This window comes from Spermophilus citellus (genome assembly GCF_964194105.1).
Source record: "Spermophilus citellus genome assembly, chromosome: 3".
Lineage (NCBI taxonomy): Eukaryota > Metazoa > Chordata > Mammalia > Rodentia > Sciuridae > Spermophilus > Spermophilus citellus.
In genome coordinates, this window is record NC_138184.1 from 78,832,448 (window position 1) to 78,848,346 (window position 15,899).

General features: G+C 44.1%; 1 protein-coding gene across 2 annotated transcripts in view; it reads right to left on the bottom strand.

Annotated features, from left to right (window-relative positions):
• Positions 1-15,899, bottom strand: part of DYNLL1 (dynein light chain LC8-type 1) — a 36,782-nt gene that overhangs the window by 6,165 nt on the left and 14,718 nt on the right. Inside the window, exons 1-2 of one of the 2 annotated variants that reach the window (XM_081287549.1) lie at positions 1,344-1,499; positions 1,002-1,139 (exon numbers count right to left, since the gene is read on the bottom strand). In XM_081287549.1, the coding sequence (XP_081143675.1) occupies positions 1,002-1,133 (132 nt within the window). In that variant the 5' untranslated portion in view covers positions 1,134-1,139; positions 1,344-1,499. Of the gene's footprint in view, positions 1-1,001; positions 1,140-1,343; positions 1,500-15,899 lie in introns of those variants that run through there. The other variant, XM_081287550.1, reaches the window with a different exon arrangement.

Below are 15,899 nucleotides of genomic sequence, written 5' to 3' on the forward strand. Positions count from 1 at the left end.
TAGCAACTAAACCAAACAAGTGCAGATCAAAATTTAGATTTAAGGGGATAAGATTCTATGAAAAGAATGTTGGAAGCTGGTCAAATTTTATCAGAACTTAAACTACCTCCCCCCAAAAAACAACCAAAAACCTCCTTTCCATAGCTATATGATGCTAAACCTATTACCTGGTCCTCAAGGTTAGCAACTCTTCCCTATTTCTCCCACTCCAAAAGGCATTGGGACTAGTAAATCTGTGCCAACATCTTCACTAAACTAATGTGTAGGCAAAGACCAAATATAATCTCTATAAAATAAATTATTATTCTTTTTATGGTGAGTTAACACAAAATTTAGCTTCTATTGCATGCAGTGTGAAAAACCTGTTAGGTGTACTAAGGAGACTATCTGTCCTACAAGCTAGATGCACATACTGCTGTGTTTGTCAATAAAGATATTGATTTCTGTTCCATCTTAGTCTTTCATCTTCCATTCTCCATTGGAAGGGAATCTTCCCAGGCTTAGGCTGCCAGCTTCATTCTCTTCTAGCAAAAGGTAGCTCGAGAAGTCGGCAGTCCTGCCAGGTTTCTGATTACCACGTACCAAACCCCTACCTACCCCAGGCGCCAACCACTATCACCACCCACTTGCCTTAACTGCCGACTAATTCCCCTTGGAAGACTGGCAAGATCTCCCTCTGGCCGGGCTGCAAGCACCCACGCAGCTCCCCCTCCGGAACACCCAGATGGATCCCCGATGCAGGAATCCTACAGAAGGGGGAACCGCTCGCTGCTCCCTGATCTTGGAAACCGTTGCTAGGTGGCGCTTTCCCCCAAGGAGATGGGTAATTAAAAAAAAAAACTTAGGGCTCTGAGGGTCTGGTCTTCCCAAGAGAAGCGCAAAATCCATTTGCGTTCTTTCCAGAAATCTCTACGCCCCGAGCCCTAAGAATCTCTGCTAGATGCCTTGAGGACGCAGGATCGGGAGAAGGAACTAAGTTATGACGCGCGCCAGGTCCTCACCTTCTTGATGTGGGCCGCAATATCCTTTTCTATATTATATTTCTCCAACGCCTGAGTAGCGCACTCCACCGAATCCTGTTGCATCTCTTCCGACATGTCCGCATTTTTTATCACCGCCTTTCGGTCGCACATGGTTACCTGGTGGACGAGGACGGCGAAAGGAGTCAGGGAATAGGGTCCCGGGAGCGCCTCTGAAGCGCCGGTTCCCCACCCCCGGCCCGCGCCATCCCGGGACGCCGCCCCCACCCCACTTTTCAGGAAACGCGGATCGCGCGGACCGCACAGCGAGGGAAGTCCAGCAGGTGGGGGTGAAGCCAGGTGGCCGGGACGCCTGAGTCTCACCGTGGGGGCAGCGGCTGGGCGACTGCAACGGTCTCCTGAGGGAGGTGCTGGCGCAGCTCAAGCCCAGACAGAGTTGCTATCGCTACCGAAGCCGTGGCGCATCTAAGCAGCCCCACGCCAGCCGCCGCCGCCTAGTGCTCAGGCCCCGCCCTGCTCCCGCCGGCCCCGCCCCCACCGCACGTCCCTATTGGCTTAACGCAGCCTCCATAATTCTCCCATTGGCCCAAGGACTCAATGGTTCCCTCAGGATCTTTCGCCTGCATTTTGTTGCAGACCACAATGCACCGCTCACGGCGTCGGTTGCCCTGGCAATGAGCTGGCGCACGAGGTGAGGCCCACATACCCGGAAGGTGGAGCCTGGGCTAGGTGGAGAGGACCGCTAGCTGTCTGGAGAGCTGCAAGGGGAGCTTTTGCCCTAAGCCAAGCGAGGTGATTCAAAATTCACGGAGGGCGTGTTGTCAAAATTGACAGCCTCAGGAAATTGGGTGGCCACCTCCTCATGTACCTCCCACCCCCACCCCAGATCAGAAAAATTTACGGATTTTGAGGAGGCCTTCCCTTCACTGAATGGATATCTGTGAAGCAGGGCCGGCTTCTTGGGAAGCCCACGGTGCAGTCGCACAGAAGAGGTTCTCGTGCGTGGTTTAATACTCTGCTGTCTCATTCTTGAAATTTAGTATTTAAACAAGGGGCCCCACATGTCCATTTTGCACTCGGCTCCCTGTGTCGTCGATCCTGCTCTGAAATATTTGTTGTGCGGAGGAGGGTTGGGGACAGTCTCAGGACTGAAGGAGGGGTTTCAGGAAGGAAATGAGTTTCTGAATTAAGGAATTTCCTCGGGAGTGGGGTCTCTCTGCCAGGCAATGCAGATTTAAGGGGCTCAAGATGGATTTAGGAGGACTGGGGATGTTACTCGGTGGTAGTACACTTGCCTGGCATTTACGAAGCCAGGGTTCGACCCCCCACCACCACCCTATTCCGTACCGCAATAAAAGGGGGGGGGGTGAAACTTCCAGGTGGATTTGGAGTGTTGAGCCTTGGGGTGTTTCCAGAGCGGGGCTACTTGGCTCCATTAATGGAGACTTTCTTGTGTAGGAGAGTTTCTTGGTCGGATCCTAATGGACAAGAATGGGGTCCTCCGAGGTGTTTCTTGGCTTAGGGAGACTGAGCACTAAGAAAATTCTTGGCTGAGAATATAGCTCAGTGATAGAGCCCTGGATTGGAAACCCAGCGCAGCAAAAATAAAGCCCAGCATAGTGGCACTGGTCTCTAAATCCCAACAATTTAGAAGACTAAAGCAGAAAGACCAAAAATCTGTTTGAGGCCAAACCAGGGTGGTGGCGCACACCCCTAATCCAAGTAGGGAGGCTAAGCCAGGAAGACAATTGGAGGCCAGGCTTAGCAATTTAGGGAGACCTCAAAGTAAAAAATAAAATGGAGCCAGGTGTGGGGGCCAATGTCTCTAATCTCAGCAACTCGGGAGGTTGAGGCAGGAGGATCCCAAGTTCAAAGTCCACTTTAGCATCCTAAGGAGACCCTCAGCAACTTAGTGAGATCCTGTCTCAAAAAAATAAAATAAATAAAAAGGGATGGGAATGTACCTCAGTGATAAATCGCCCCTGGGTTCAATCCCCAGTACAGAAATAATAATTTAAAAAGTTTGAGGCCAGTCTGCACATGCCTGTAATCTCAGCTACTAGGGAAGCTAAAGGCCAAGGCCAGAGGATCATGAGGTTGAGGCTAGCTTCAGCAGAGTAAGAAGACCCTGTCTCCAAAATAAAAAGAACTGGGAATGTAACTCCATGGCGGAGCATTTGCTTATTCAGCATGAGGCCTTAGATTCAATTTTCAGTACTGCTTAAATAAATAAATTGCAAGGGTGCCTGGCTCAGTGGCCTACACCTGTAATCCCAGCAACTCAGGAGACTGAGGCAGGAGGATCTCAAGTTCAAGGCCAGCATCAGCAATTTAGGAAAGCCCTAAGCAATTTTGTGAGACACTGTCTCAAAATTAAAAATACAAAAAAGGCTGGGGATTTGGCTCAGTGGTAAAGCACCCCTGGGCTCAATCTCCAGTACCAAATAATAAATAAATAGCAAGGACTTCAAGAAAGTGGTCAAATCTAGACCTAAATCCCAGCACTGCATTATGTATAATTTTAATGCACCAATAAAAAATAAACTTCAGCACTATCTGAACCTCTGTTTAAATCTGTAATAAGAAACTAAATGTAAAAGGAAACCACTTCATAGGCTTGTTGGGATTATTAATGAACTAATGCTTTTAAATTCTCAGCACCGCATGTAGGAAGTAACTACAAGTTATTGTCAGTTTAAAAAACAGTCCCAATCAGACACAGTGGCACAGGATAATGATGCCAGTGACTCAGGAGGCTGAGGAAAGAGGATTGCAAGTTTGAGGCTAGCCTCAGCAATATAGTGAGGACCTAAGCAATTTATCAAGAACCTGTCATAAGGTCTGGGGATAGAGTTCAGTTGGTAGAGTGCTTGCCTTGCAATGCATAAGGCCCTGGGTTCAATCCCCAGTGAGCTCTCTCTCACACACACACACACACACACACACACAAGATTTTAAAAAGGCTAAGGATGTAGTCTTGTGGTAAGGCCAAGGGTTGTTTTGTTTGTGGTTTTTTTTTTTTTTTTTTTGTGGTACCAGGGATTGAACCTAGGGGCACTTAACCACTGAGACACATCCCCAGTCCTTTTTATTTTGAGTCTTGCTAAATTACTTAGGGCCTTACTAAATTGCTGAAGTTTGCAACCCTTTGCACTCACTGTTACTCCTCACAGCAGCTCTGCCTGAGACCCCTTTCCTCTTACCTCCCTCTTGGCAAAGCTATTTCCTCATGTGGACTTCAGCTCAAATGTCACCTTCCCTGAACTCCCCTCTCTCCACTTACCCACCACCAGCTTTCAGTTATGCTCTACAACACCTCTGTGTGTGTGTGTGTGTGTGTGTGTGTGTGTGTGTGTGTGTGTTTGGTGCTGGGCATCTAATCTGTGGCCTCATGCGTGTCAGGCAACCATTTTACCACTGAACTATGCTCCTGACTCCTCTAAAACACTTTTTTTGTGGAGGGGGTGGGGATTGAGGATTGAACCCCAGGGAAGCTTTGCTTCTGAGTCACATCCCATTTATTTTTATTTTGAGACAGGGTCTCACTAAGTTGCTGAGGCTGGCCTTGAACTTGTGATTCTTCTGCCTCAGCTTCCCAAATTGCTGGGATTACAGGTATGTACCACTGTACCCAGCTCTACAACACTTTTAATTCCTCCACCATATTTGCTTCATTTATTCTTTCAGGGGAATTACCTTATGTATTGGTTTGCCTAGATATTGTCTATCTGCTCCTGACTGTTTTGGTTACTACTCCATCTTCAGCATTAATTCAGTGTCTAAGACCAGGGATGTAGCTCAGTGGTAGAGCTCTTGCCTAGTATTTGCAAGGTTCTGGGTTCTAATCCCTAGCTCTGGAAAAAAAGGAAAGAAAGAAAAAAATTCAGTTTCTGGCACATAACAGATACTCAATAAATAGACTGAATTTAAGAAGTCAGATCTTATGTCACCATCTTACATATTAGAAAATTGATTTCCAAGGACATGCTGTTAATAAATGAAAGTTCGTGTTTGGATTACTCTAAAATCCATTCTCTAAACTTGGGTATTATATTCATACATTTAGCAGAGTAGGCAGTTTGCCTTTTTCTTATTTATAACTTTGAAGGAGTTTGAAATGGAATGATGGTAAGGTTTTCTAAAACATAACAGGATTTCATTTAATAAATGATGCTAGGTATTTCTCAGTTGTGACTCCTGCCCTTCCCTGACATCTGTGTTTATACTGCTCATTCTCAACCAGCTCTTATTCTGAAAGAAGGTGCCATCAGAAACCAGGGCCTCCTTGGCCTATGTTAGTCCCCATTTGGGGGGGGGGGATTGTCCAGCTAATTTGGAGGGAATTTTTTCTAGGAACCAAAAGCATTTCTACCTTTTTCATACCTTTATCAATCACTTCTGTAGATTGGTTCATTATTTATCTACCCACTCTGAGTAAGGCAGGCAGCAAATATCTCCTGATTATCAGAGAAAAGTACTGTGCTGCATTTGAATGCTTGAAATTTGTGTTTAGAATCAGTCACAATCCCCTCCATAAAGAGCTTCTAGTCAACAATAAATTAATCCTTTTAGGGGCTGGGGCTGGGGCTCAGTGGTAGAGTGCTCACCTAGCATGTGCGATGTGCTGGATATGATCCTCAGCACCATATAAAAATAAATAAAATAAGGGTATAAGAAAATCACAACAATCTTTTAAAAAATTAATCCTTTTGGTATCTTAGGTTTGGGTGTTTTAAGGGAGTTTAGAAATATAGGGATTTAGCATTAATAAGGAAGGCAGGTGGCATAATAGGGAGTGGTAGGGAGTGTGGTAAGTTGAAAAACCCTTTTTAATGGTGCCAGATATATTTTGCCATTTTGGAATGCTGGCCCTTTGATTTTAAAGAGAGATTAGTAATCTCAATTATTTTCACGGGAAATACTCCATTTTACTTTATTTTGCTTTATTTTATTTTGGTACTTGAGATTGAACCTAGGGGAAATTAACCACTAAGCCACATCCCCAGCCCTTTTTATTTTTTATTTTCAGATTTTGAGATAGGATCACAATCACAATAAGTTGCTTAGGGCCTCACTAAGTTGCTGAGGCTGGCCTTGAACTTGCAGTCCTCCTACCTCAGCATCCTGAGTCACTAGGTTTACAGGCCTTTGCCACTGGGCCCAAGTAAATACCCATATTTATTTGCCTATTTGTTTCCTTATTTATGAGAAAAAGAAAAAAGAACCTTGCTAGCAAAGGAGAAACACTGGGACCTCAAGGCCCAGAGGCTATGATTCTGCCCATCATAGAGGAGAGGGTTTTTGTTTGTTTGTTTTTGGTATTAGGATTGAACACAGGGAGGCTTAACCACAGAGCCATATCCCCACCCTTTTAATATTTTATTTAGAGACAGGGTCTTGCTGAGTTGCTTAGGGCCTCACTAAATTGCTGAGGCTGGCTTCAAACTCCCAATCCTCCTGCCTCAGCCTCCCGAGCCACTGTGATTATAGGTGTTGCACCACTACACCCACTTGGGATAGGGTGGGTGATTTAAAAAGAGGTGATTCAAAGGGTGTTCTCTGTATGAAGTTGTAATTCCCTTGTTAATTTGGGAGATAGTCATTTCTTAGATCTCTGGTGCCATCCCCAAAGTCTAAATTACTTGTTCCTGTTGTGGGTGTATGTTCAAAGACAATATCTCTGCCTAGGATGGGGAAGAAAGGCAATTATGTTTTCCCTGAGATTGAAGATGGGGTGAAGTTAGGGAGGGAGAAGGAGAGAAGAGGAGAAAGAAACATGTCCATTTTAAAAATAAGTCACAGTGGCAGAGCAGCAGGTGTTATATTCAAAGCATAAAGTGGACTGCTGTTACATTTTCCCCACTGTCAATTTCTACCTTCCATTTCTAAGGAAAAATGGGCGAGAACATCATCTCTAAGCTGCTTCCTGCTGAGAGGGGCAACTTGGGGGAAGTGACCTGAAGTCCTTGTTTTCTATCAGGTATGGTATAGACAGTTAGGGGAAATACCCATTTAAAAATATAGGCTATGAGCCAGGCATAGTGGCACACATCTGTAATCCCAGCAGTTCAGAAGGCTAAGGCAGGAGGATCGAAAGATCAAAGCCAGACTCAGCAATTTAGCAAGGCCCTAAGAAACTGTTTCAACATAGAAAATATAAAAGGGGCTGGGGATGTGGCTCAAGCGGTAGCGCGCTCGCCTGGCATGCGTGCGGCCCGGGTTCGATCCTCAGCACCACATACCAACAAAGATGTTGTGTCCGCCGAGAACTAAAAAATAAATATTAAAAATTCTCTCTCTCTCTCTCCTAACTCTCTCCTCTCTCACTCTCTCTTTAAAAAAAAAATATATATATAAAGGGCTGGGGATGAGACTCAGTGGTTAAATGCTGTTGGGTTCAATTCCTGGTACAAAAAAAAAAAAAAGCAGGTTACAACTTCATTTGTTAAAACACTGTGCAGTCTAAATATGGCTTGTGGACTTCCAGTGAGCAACCTCTTATTCAGTTTGACCTTAAATCTAGTGCTTTTTCCTTTGTATCAGACAGGTTAGTTTATTCTTGGGCATCAGGACTGACTGTATGCTTCCTGGGGATACATGGAGCATGAGCATGGACTACCTAACTTGGCACATGATGTTTGCTGAATGAATCCTGAATGAATGGATACAGCAGCAAAATGCCTGCACTTAGAGTTGCATGAAGGCAGTATCTAGTACAGGGATTTTTTTTGGTGGTGGTGGTGGTTGTTGTTTTGGGTACTGGGGATTGAATTCAGGAGCACTTGATGACTAAGCCCCATCCCCAGCCCTATTTTGTATTTGATTTAGAGACAGGGTCTCACTGACTTGCTTGGCACCTCTTCATTGCTGAGGCTGGCTTTGTGGTCCTTCTGCCTCCCTCTCCCAAGCTGCTGGGATTACAGAGGCCGGCTTGCAGTTTTGATTAGCATCAAGAAGGTTCCATTCAAAAGCCAGATGCGTTGGTGCATGCCTATAATACCAGTGGCTTGGGAGGCTAAGGCAAGAGGATTATGAGTTCAAAGCTAGCCTAAGAAACTTATGGAGGCTTTAAGCAACCCAGCAAGACCCTGTCTCTAAATAAAATACAAAAAAGGGCTTAGGAATGTGGTTCAGTGGTTTAACGCCCCTGAGTTCAATCCCCAGTACCAAAAAGAGGGGGGTATTCCATTCATTGTGGATAGTAAGAGAATTCCATAGGAAAACAAGGAGAAAAAGTGGTCTATTTTTGGTTGATAATAGCCACCCCAGTGGGTGCGCTGATGTATGCCTGTCGTCCCAGCAGCTCAGGAGGCTGAGGCAGGAGGATCTTGAGTTCAAGTTAGCCTCAGAAAAAGCAAGGTGCTAAGCAACTCAATGAAACCCTGTCTCTAAACAAAATACAAAATAGGGCTAGGGATGTGGCTTAGTGGTCAAGTGCCCCTGAGTTCAATCCCTGTGCCAAAAAAAGGAAAAAGAACCACCCCATCAGATTCAGAATAACCAAGAATAGGTCATTTCCAAAGTTATCTGGAAGTGCTTCTGTTGCTAAAGCAAAGCCTCTGTGATTCTACCAAGTAGAAATACTGGAGAGGCCCAGTGTGATTGGAACTTGCCTGTCATTCCAGCAACTCAGGAGGCTGAGGCAAGAGGATCACAAATTTAAGCCTAGCCTGGGCTACTTAGTGAGACCCTGTCTCTTAAATAAAATATAAAGGAGTACTGGGTTAAGCAGCCCTGGGCTAAATCTAGAGCACTACCAAAGAAACAAAGATAAAAAATGCCAGAGAGATTTCCTAAATCATCACCATGATTTTTTTAATATCCATACACTACCCTCTATTATTATTTACTTAATATTTTATTATAAAAATTTATATGTAGGGGTTGGGGTTGTGGCTCAGTGGAGTGCTAGACTAGCACTTGCAAGGCACTGGGTTCGATCCTCAGCACAAGGTAAAAATAAATAAATAAACAAAGGTACTGTGTCCAACTACAACTAAAAAAAATTTTTTAAATAAAAAAGATTATATGTAATAAAATTATGGTTTACTAATAGTCTTTTCTATAACATTTAATATTTTTCTTTAAACTCCTGTTATATTTTGTGTTTTACTTACCCCCAAAGGCATAGACAGAGATTTATTTAGGAAAGCGCATACATATTCAAGGGAGAATGAGAAGCTCTGGATATAAGTTAGTGGTAAATCACTGATCTAGGGCTGGGGATGTGGCTCAAGCGGTAGCGCGCTCACCTCGCATGCGTGCAACCAGGGTTCGATCCTCAGCACCACGTACAAAGATGTTGTGTCTGCCAATAACTAAAAAAGAAATATTAAAAAAATTCTCCCCCCCCCCACACTCTCTTAAAAAAAATTAAAAAAAAAAAAAAAGAATGTTTAGCTTTAAAAAAAAAAAAATCACTGATCTAGCATAAATGACCCCTGGCTTCAATTCTTAGCAAAACACACACAAAAGGGAGGAGAGAGTAGTCTTAAGAGAGAGATCCCTTTGAAGTAAAGCAAGGACTACACATTCAAGGAAGAATGCAGGCTATCTGCAGAGGGAAGGCCCTCTTTATATTTTGTTTCAATTTCATTGACTGAATAAGAGTGTATTTTTTTTTTAATATTTATTTATTTATTTTTTAGTTCTCGGCGGTCACAACATCTTTGTTTGTATGTGGTGCTGAGGATCGAACCCGGGCCGCACGCATGTCAGGCGAGCGCACTACCGCTTGAGCCACATCCCCAGCCCCAAGAGTGTATTTTTATTAATTTTTTAAATTTTAAAAATTTTCTTTAGATCAAAACCAGATTCTCTGACAAGCTAAGTAAGTACTCTTACCACTGATATACATTTCTGATCCAATAAATTAATTTTTATTTTATTTTATTTTTTGTTTAGGGGATTGAATTCAGAGTTGCTTAACCACTTAGCCACATACTCAGCCCTTTTTATTTTTTATTTATTTATTTATTTATTTATTTATTTATTTATTTATTTATTTATTTTTGTGTGTGGTGCTGGAGATTGAACCCAGGGCCTTGTGCATGTGATTGCGGCAAGCACTCTACCAACTGAGGTATATCCCCAGCCAGCCTTTTTTTTTTTTTTTTTTTTGAGACAGGTCTCCCTAAGTTGTTCAAGGATTCACTAAATTGCTAAGACTTGCTCAAAACTTTGCAATCCTTCTGCCTCAGCCTCCTGAGCCGTTGGGATTACTGGTGTGCACCACCACACCCAGCTAAGGAAGATTCTTAAATGGTGTCCATGGATGGATTTCAAAGGTTTCAGAAGACCCTTGGAATTGTGCACAAAAATGTGTTCAGGGTTCAAAGACATGTTTCACAAGCAGAGGAGCCATAGCTCCTATCAGATTTATGAAGGAATTCAGAGCCTGAGGAGTTTGGAAAACACCTAATCTATAATAATCCAGAATCCTGGGATGAGTGCCAGATTGCTTCACCAGGTCACACTAAATTGGCCCATCTCTTATTTAGACAACTCACTCTATTTAATTCCTAACTGCTAAATTTGCCTGAAAACTTGCTCCTTCCTTCCTTCCTAGGATTAAATCCAGAGGTATTTATTTTACCACTGAGCTACATCCCCAGCCCTTTTTATTTTTAACTTTATTTTTAACTCCCCAAGTTGCTGAGGCTGGTTTTGAACTTGCCATCCTCCTGCCTCAGCATCCCCAGCTGCTAAGATTACAGGCATGTGCCACTGCCTGCATTTTTCATTCTCAACACAAGAAATGATAATTAAGAGGGAGGAAACATTACCAAGAACACAGCCTTTGGAATCAGATCTGGGAAAACCTAAACTGTGATCTTCAAGTTCATTAACCTCTCTAAGATGCAGGTTCCTGATTTTTTACATCTTCTTTGTAGAGTGGTAGCAAGATTTATATTAAATAACGCATGGACAGATGTATTCAAACTGCATGTAGGGGCACACGCCTGTAATCCTAGTGACTCAGGAGGCTGAGGCAGGAGATCACAAGTTTGAGGCCATCCTGAGCAATTTAGCAAGGCTTTCAGCATAACAAGAGCCTGTCTCAAAATTTAAAATAAAAGTTAAAAAAGCTCTATGAGGTAGGAACTGTTGGTCTCTCCATGATGCAGATAAGGAAAATAAAGCTCAGAGAGGTGAAATCCCTCACCTAAGCTTATACTACTAGAAAGTGTCAGGGATGGGATTTGAATTTTGGTGTGTATGACTCCAGAGTCCCACATTGTAGTATTACCGATGGACCTGGGAGCTACAACAGCTTCCTAGATAATCAGGGCTGACATTTCAGAAGAGAGTAGTGTCCCTGCAGACTCAGAGCATCCCTGGTCCCTGTGGGAGCTCCCTAAATATGTGTTGGACAGTTGAGTGGATGGATAGAAGAAAGAACGGATATTGTTTTTCTTCTTTCCTTCCTTCCTTTTTCCTTCTGTAAGGGCCTCACAACATGCTAGGCAGGCACTCTTCCCCTGAGCTACATCCTCAACCCAAGAATGGCTATTTCTTTTTCTTTTCCTTTCTCCTTCCTTCCTTGTTTTCTTTATTTTTTCAGCCCAAGGCCTCATGTATGCTAGGCAAGCATTCTACTACTGAGCTACATCCCCAGCCCCCAAGAATGATATTTCTAACTAATTCAGCATTCCTTCCTCTGCAACAAATATCACAAACTTGACCCTGGATTAGTCCTTTACTTCCTGAACAGAAATCCTTTTCCATTTTGGCCATCAGACTTTCCCAGGGCTCCCAGATAGCCGTTCAGAGTTGTCATTCACAAACAGGCTAAGGGATTCCTTGCAGGGCCTACAGCTCTACCCACTCACAAACAGTCTAGAAACAGCAGTGGTCTGCCCCACCTCCACCCCACCACTGCCTTAGCAGAGCTGTGTTCCCAACCCTGTCCAGCATTCACTTTTCAAGCCTCCTGAGATCTTGAGCCTTGTGACCAATCAAGCAGCTCAAATCCTCTCTAATCTAAAAGGAAGTGTGAGGTGACCTTGTAGCTCCAAACTTGATTTAGGCACCCTTTCCAGAAAGGAGGGGCCCTATAGGAGAGACAGTAAGATCTAGGTCTGAATCTGGAAGCTTCCTCCCCGTGGAGAAGGGCTGGCACTAGTCTGGGGCTGGCAGGGAAACTGAGCTTTGGAGCCAAGGACTGTGTTGCAGTGCAGAGAGTGGGGCCAAACAGGCTGAGGAATCTCAGGGAAGAATTCCCCTCTGGCCAATAACCAAGCATGACCTGAGTGACAGATAGTCTGCTGTCCATGGATGAAGCAGATAAGTCAAGTGTATCCAGAGAGGTCTAACAGAGCAACCCAGAGCAGAGGTGAAAAGAGGCCAGATGGTTTCAATCAATCCCACCTCTGACCCATGTAAGTAGTATGGCCTTAGGCAAGTGAGTTCACTTCTCTGAACCTCGGTTTCCTCATCTGTAAACGGATTTTGATACTCCTTGTTTCTCAGGGATGATGTGGAGATTAGATGGTCCATGTTTACTATGTAGTATAGTATTAGAGGCATATGTCAAAGATCAATGAAGCCTACTACTAATTATCATTAGTATTAATCAGGATTTCTTAACTTTAGCACTGTTAACATTTTGGACCAGTCAGGCATGTTGGTGCATGCCTTTAATCTCAGCAACTCAGTAAACTGAGCCAGGAGGATTGCAAATTTGGGGCCAGCCTCAGCAACTTAGTGAGACCCTGTCTCAAAATAAAAAATAAAAAGGGGTGGGGGGCTGGGGATGTGGCTCAAGCGGTAGCGCGCTTGCCTGGCATGTGTGTGGCCCGGGTTCGATCCTCAGCACCATATACAAAGATGTTGTGTCCGCTGAAAACTAAAAAATAAATATTAAAAAACTCTCTTTCTCTCTCTCCCTCTCTCTCACTCTCTCTTAAAAATAAAAATAAAGGAGGTGGGGATGTAGCTCAGTGGTAAAGGGCCATTGAGTTCAATCCCCAGTACCAAAAATATTTTTTTTTAACCAGAATGATTTTTTATTGTTGTTGGGGAAGCTATACTGTGCATTAGAGAATGTTTGACAGCATCCCTGGTCTCTACTCATTAGATACCAAACCCACTGCACTCCCAGTATCAACAACCAAAAATGTCTGCAGATGGTGCCAGATGTCCTCTGGAGAGAGAAATCACTCACCCCCAGTTGATAAGCACCACCCCAAACAATCTGGACTGAGTCTGATGTTACAGATTTCATACTCACAACCCCAAGGTAAAAGCCACAAGGTAGGCAGGCCTATTTAAAGATGAAGGGATGGGGCATATGGTAATTACAGAACAGGCTAGCTCTAGTATAGAATTCAGGCAGGATATGCGTTCTGCTCTAGGAGCTATGGAGACTCCTTTGACTCAGTAGATGACTTCAGTGTCAGTCTTCAATTACATGCAAAGTGATCTCCAGTTAACTCTCAATTATTCTAGGTCAGGTAGTTGGTATCTGAGAATGGCGTCTCCATTCTGATTCACCAGAACAAACTCTGACTCTCCAGAACTGAAGAGTTCCTTCAGACCTTCATTCAAGATGACTAAGAGATATCTGAGTGAGAATTTAGTGTCAGGCACTGTTCTAGGTGCTACAGAAACACAAGAGAACAAAACAGTCAGGCTTGGAGTGTAGTTCAACCATAGAGTGCTTCCATAGCATGTGCAAAGTCCTGGGTTCTCCAGTATTGCGTCACACAGACACACACACAAAGGCCAAACTCCTTCTTCTTGGAACACATATTCTAGCAGGAAAATAAGGATTAAAAAAAAAATCAGACCCCTAAGTGCAGAATAAAAATAAAGTATAATAAGAGAACCAAGGTGTCAGGGTGAGGAGTTTTGTTTTAAATAGAATTTTTAGGAAGGCTTAAGAAAGTGCCATTTGAACCAAGATGTGGTGACCTGGCTAGTAGGTGGAGGAGAGAGTCTGGGGAAGTCAGTAGCAACAGAGGCCACTTGTAGGCTATAGCAATGCCCAGGTGAGAGGTAATGGTGACTTGGGCCAGGATGGTAGTCACAGAGGTGGGGATAAGAGATGGTCAGATTTGGGCTGTATTCTGAACATCCTTGAAGCACTCAAGGATGTTGTGGCTGAAAAATTAGAAGAATAAATTGAGACGGGAAGGCTGGCAGGAGAAACAAAAAGTTCTGTTTTGGCCATGTTTAGTTTGAGATGTCCCTTAGACATTCCAAGTGGAGGTGTCAAATAGGCTCTATGAGTTCTGGGAAGAGGTCCAGACTAGAGCTATAATTTGGGGAGTCATCAGCTTATAGATGGCATTTAAAGCTATGGGACTGGATGAGATCACCACTGAGGGAGGAGTACGTGCAGATGGAAGAGGAAATGCTTATTCAGCTCACAGGATTCTCTGAGCATTTGCTGTGGGCCAGGCCCTGAGTGAGGTGCCAGGTACAGATGCACTTCCCTGGGCTGGGGATATAGCTCAGTGGGTAGAGTGCTTGCCTTGGATGCACTTTCTTAGGCATCTTCCCAAGAGGAGTCCCAGTACTGACTGACTTTTTTCTGCTGAGGTGCTTGGGCCATTTAGAGGATGGGCTTCAGAGTTTGTGCCCTGCCTCTTAGTCACTTCTTTCCCCCCAACATTTATTGAGCACCTTCTTGATATAATAAAGTCCCCATGTAGGTACTAAGGACATGGAGGGGAACTAGTCACACATGCTCCTGTCCTCAGGTAGAGGCAGCCCTTGAACAAGAAAGCACACAGGAGGTGATTACAGTTGTGCCAGAGGCAACAAAGGAGAGAGAGGCCATTGCTGGGGGCTCTGCTCTAGCCTGGGCGTCTGGGAGGCTTTTCTAGGAAGTCACACTGGAGGAGCCAGGAGAGCAGGGAGGAGCAGTGCGTTCAAGGGCCTGAAGCTGGAGGGAGGTTGGCAGCCTACAGAGAAGTTGTGGGGCGAGTGTGGGAGAGATGAGGCCCGAGGGTGGACATCAGTGAGACCTTCTGGGGCTTGTGAGCCTGGTTAACACACAAGGACTTCATCCTGAGCCACCAGGGGCCCTGTGGTTTCAGGTGGGGCCCACGTGATCAGAGATCCCCTGAGGAGTGTGGGTCAGCAGGGCCTGGCGAGACTCCAGGGAGGAAGGAGGTCCCTGCTTCAGTCTCACCCCCCCACTGTCAGCAGCCTTTGCAAGGCCTGGTTCTCTTGGGGTGAGGAGGAGGTGCCCAAAGTTGTTCTCATTTAAAAGCAGAATTCCTGGTACTCCTAAACTTGTCATTTGGGGATCACAAAGAAAGAGCTTAAGGCTGAACATAAAAGTCTGTTTTCTTCCAGAACTTGCTTCCCTGCAGAAGCTTCAAAGGTGCTGCATGACTTCATTAGCAGGGGTGCCAGGTTGTGTGGACAGCGCCTCTCTATTTTCCATTTCAGTCCGTATAAATCAGCGTCCCCTTGGATTTATGGGCCCTTTACTGCCAGGAAATAAAGTACAATGATGTAATTAGTGCAACCAACTAAGGCTGTTCTTAGACTTGATGGCCAATCCACAATGTGGAATATTTACAGAAGCCTTAACCAATCAGGTTTTTTTTTTAGGGGGTGTTGGGAATTAAACCCAGGGCCTTGTGCAAGGTAGACAAGTACTATACCACTGAGCTAAATCTCCATCCCCCTGATAACCAATTTTTATTAAAGAATGCAAAAATAATAAATGTAATACTAAAATATACAGAACACAAAGATTATAAATATTAACTATACAGAGATAACAATATTTTGCACTAAATACATCAATATTTTTCTATGCATATGTATGCATATATATACTATATCTTATATGTGTGTGTGTGTGTGTATGTGTACATATATATCCATAGTATTAGGTTTTTCTTATTTTTGTTTGTTTGTTGTTGTTGTTGTTTGTTTGTTTTATACTAGGAATTGAAC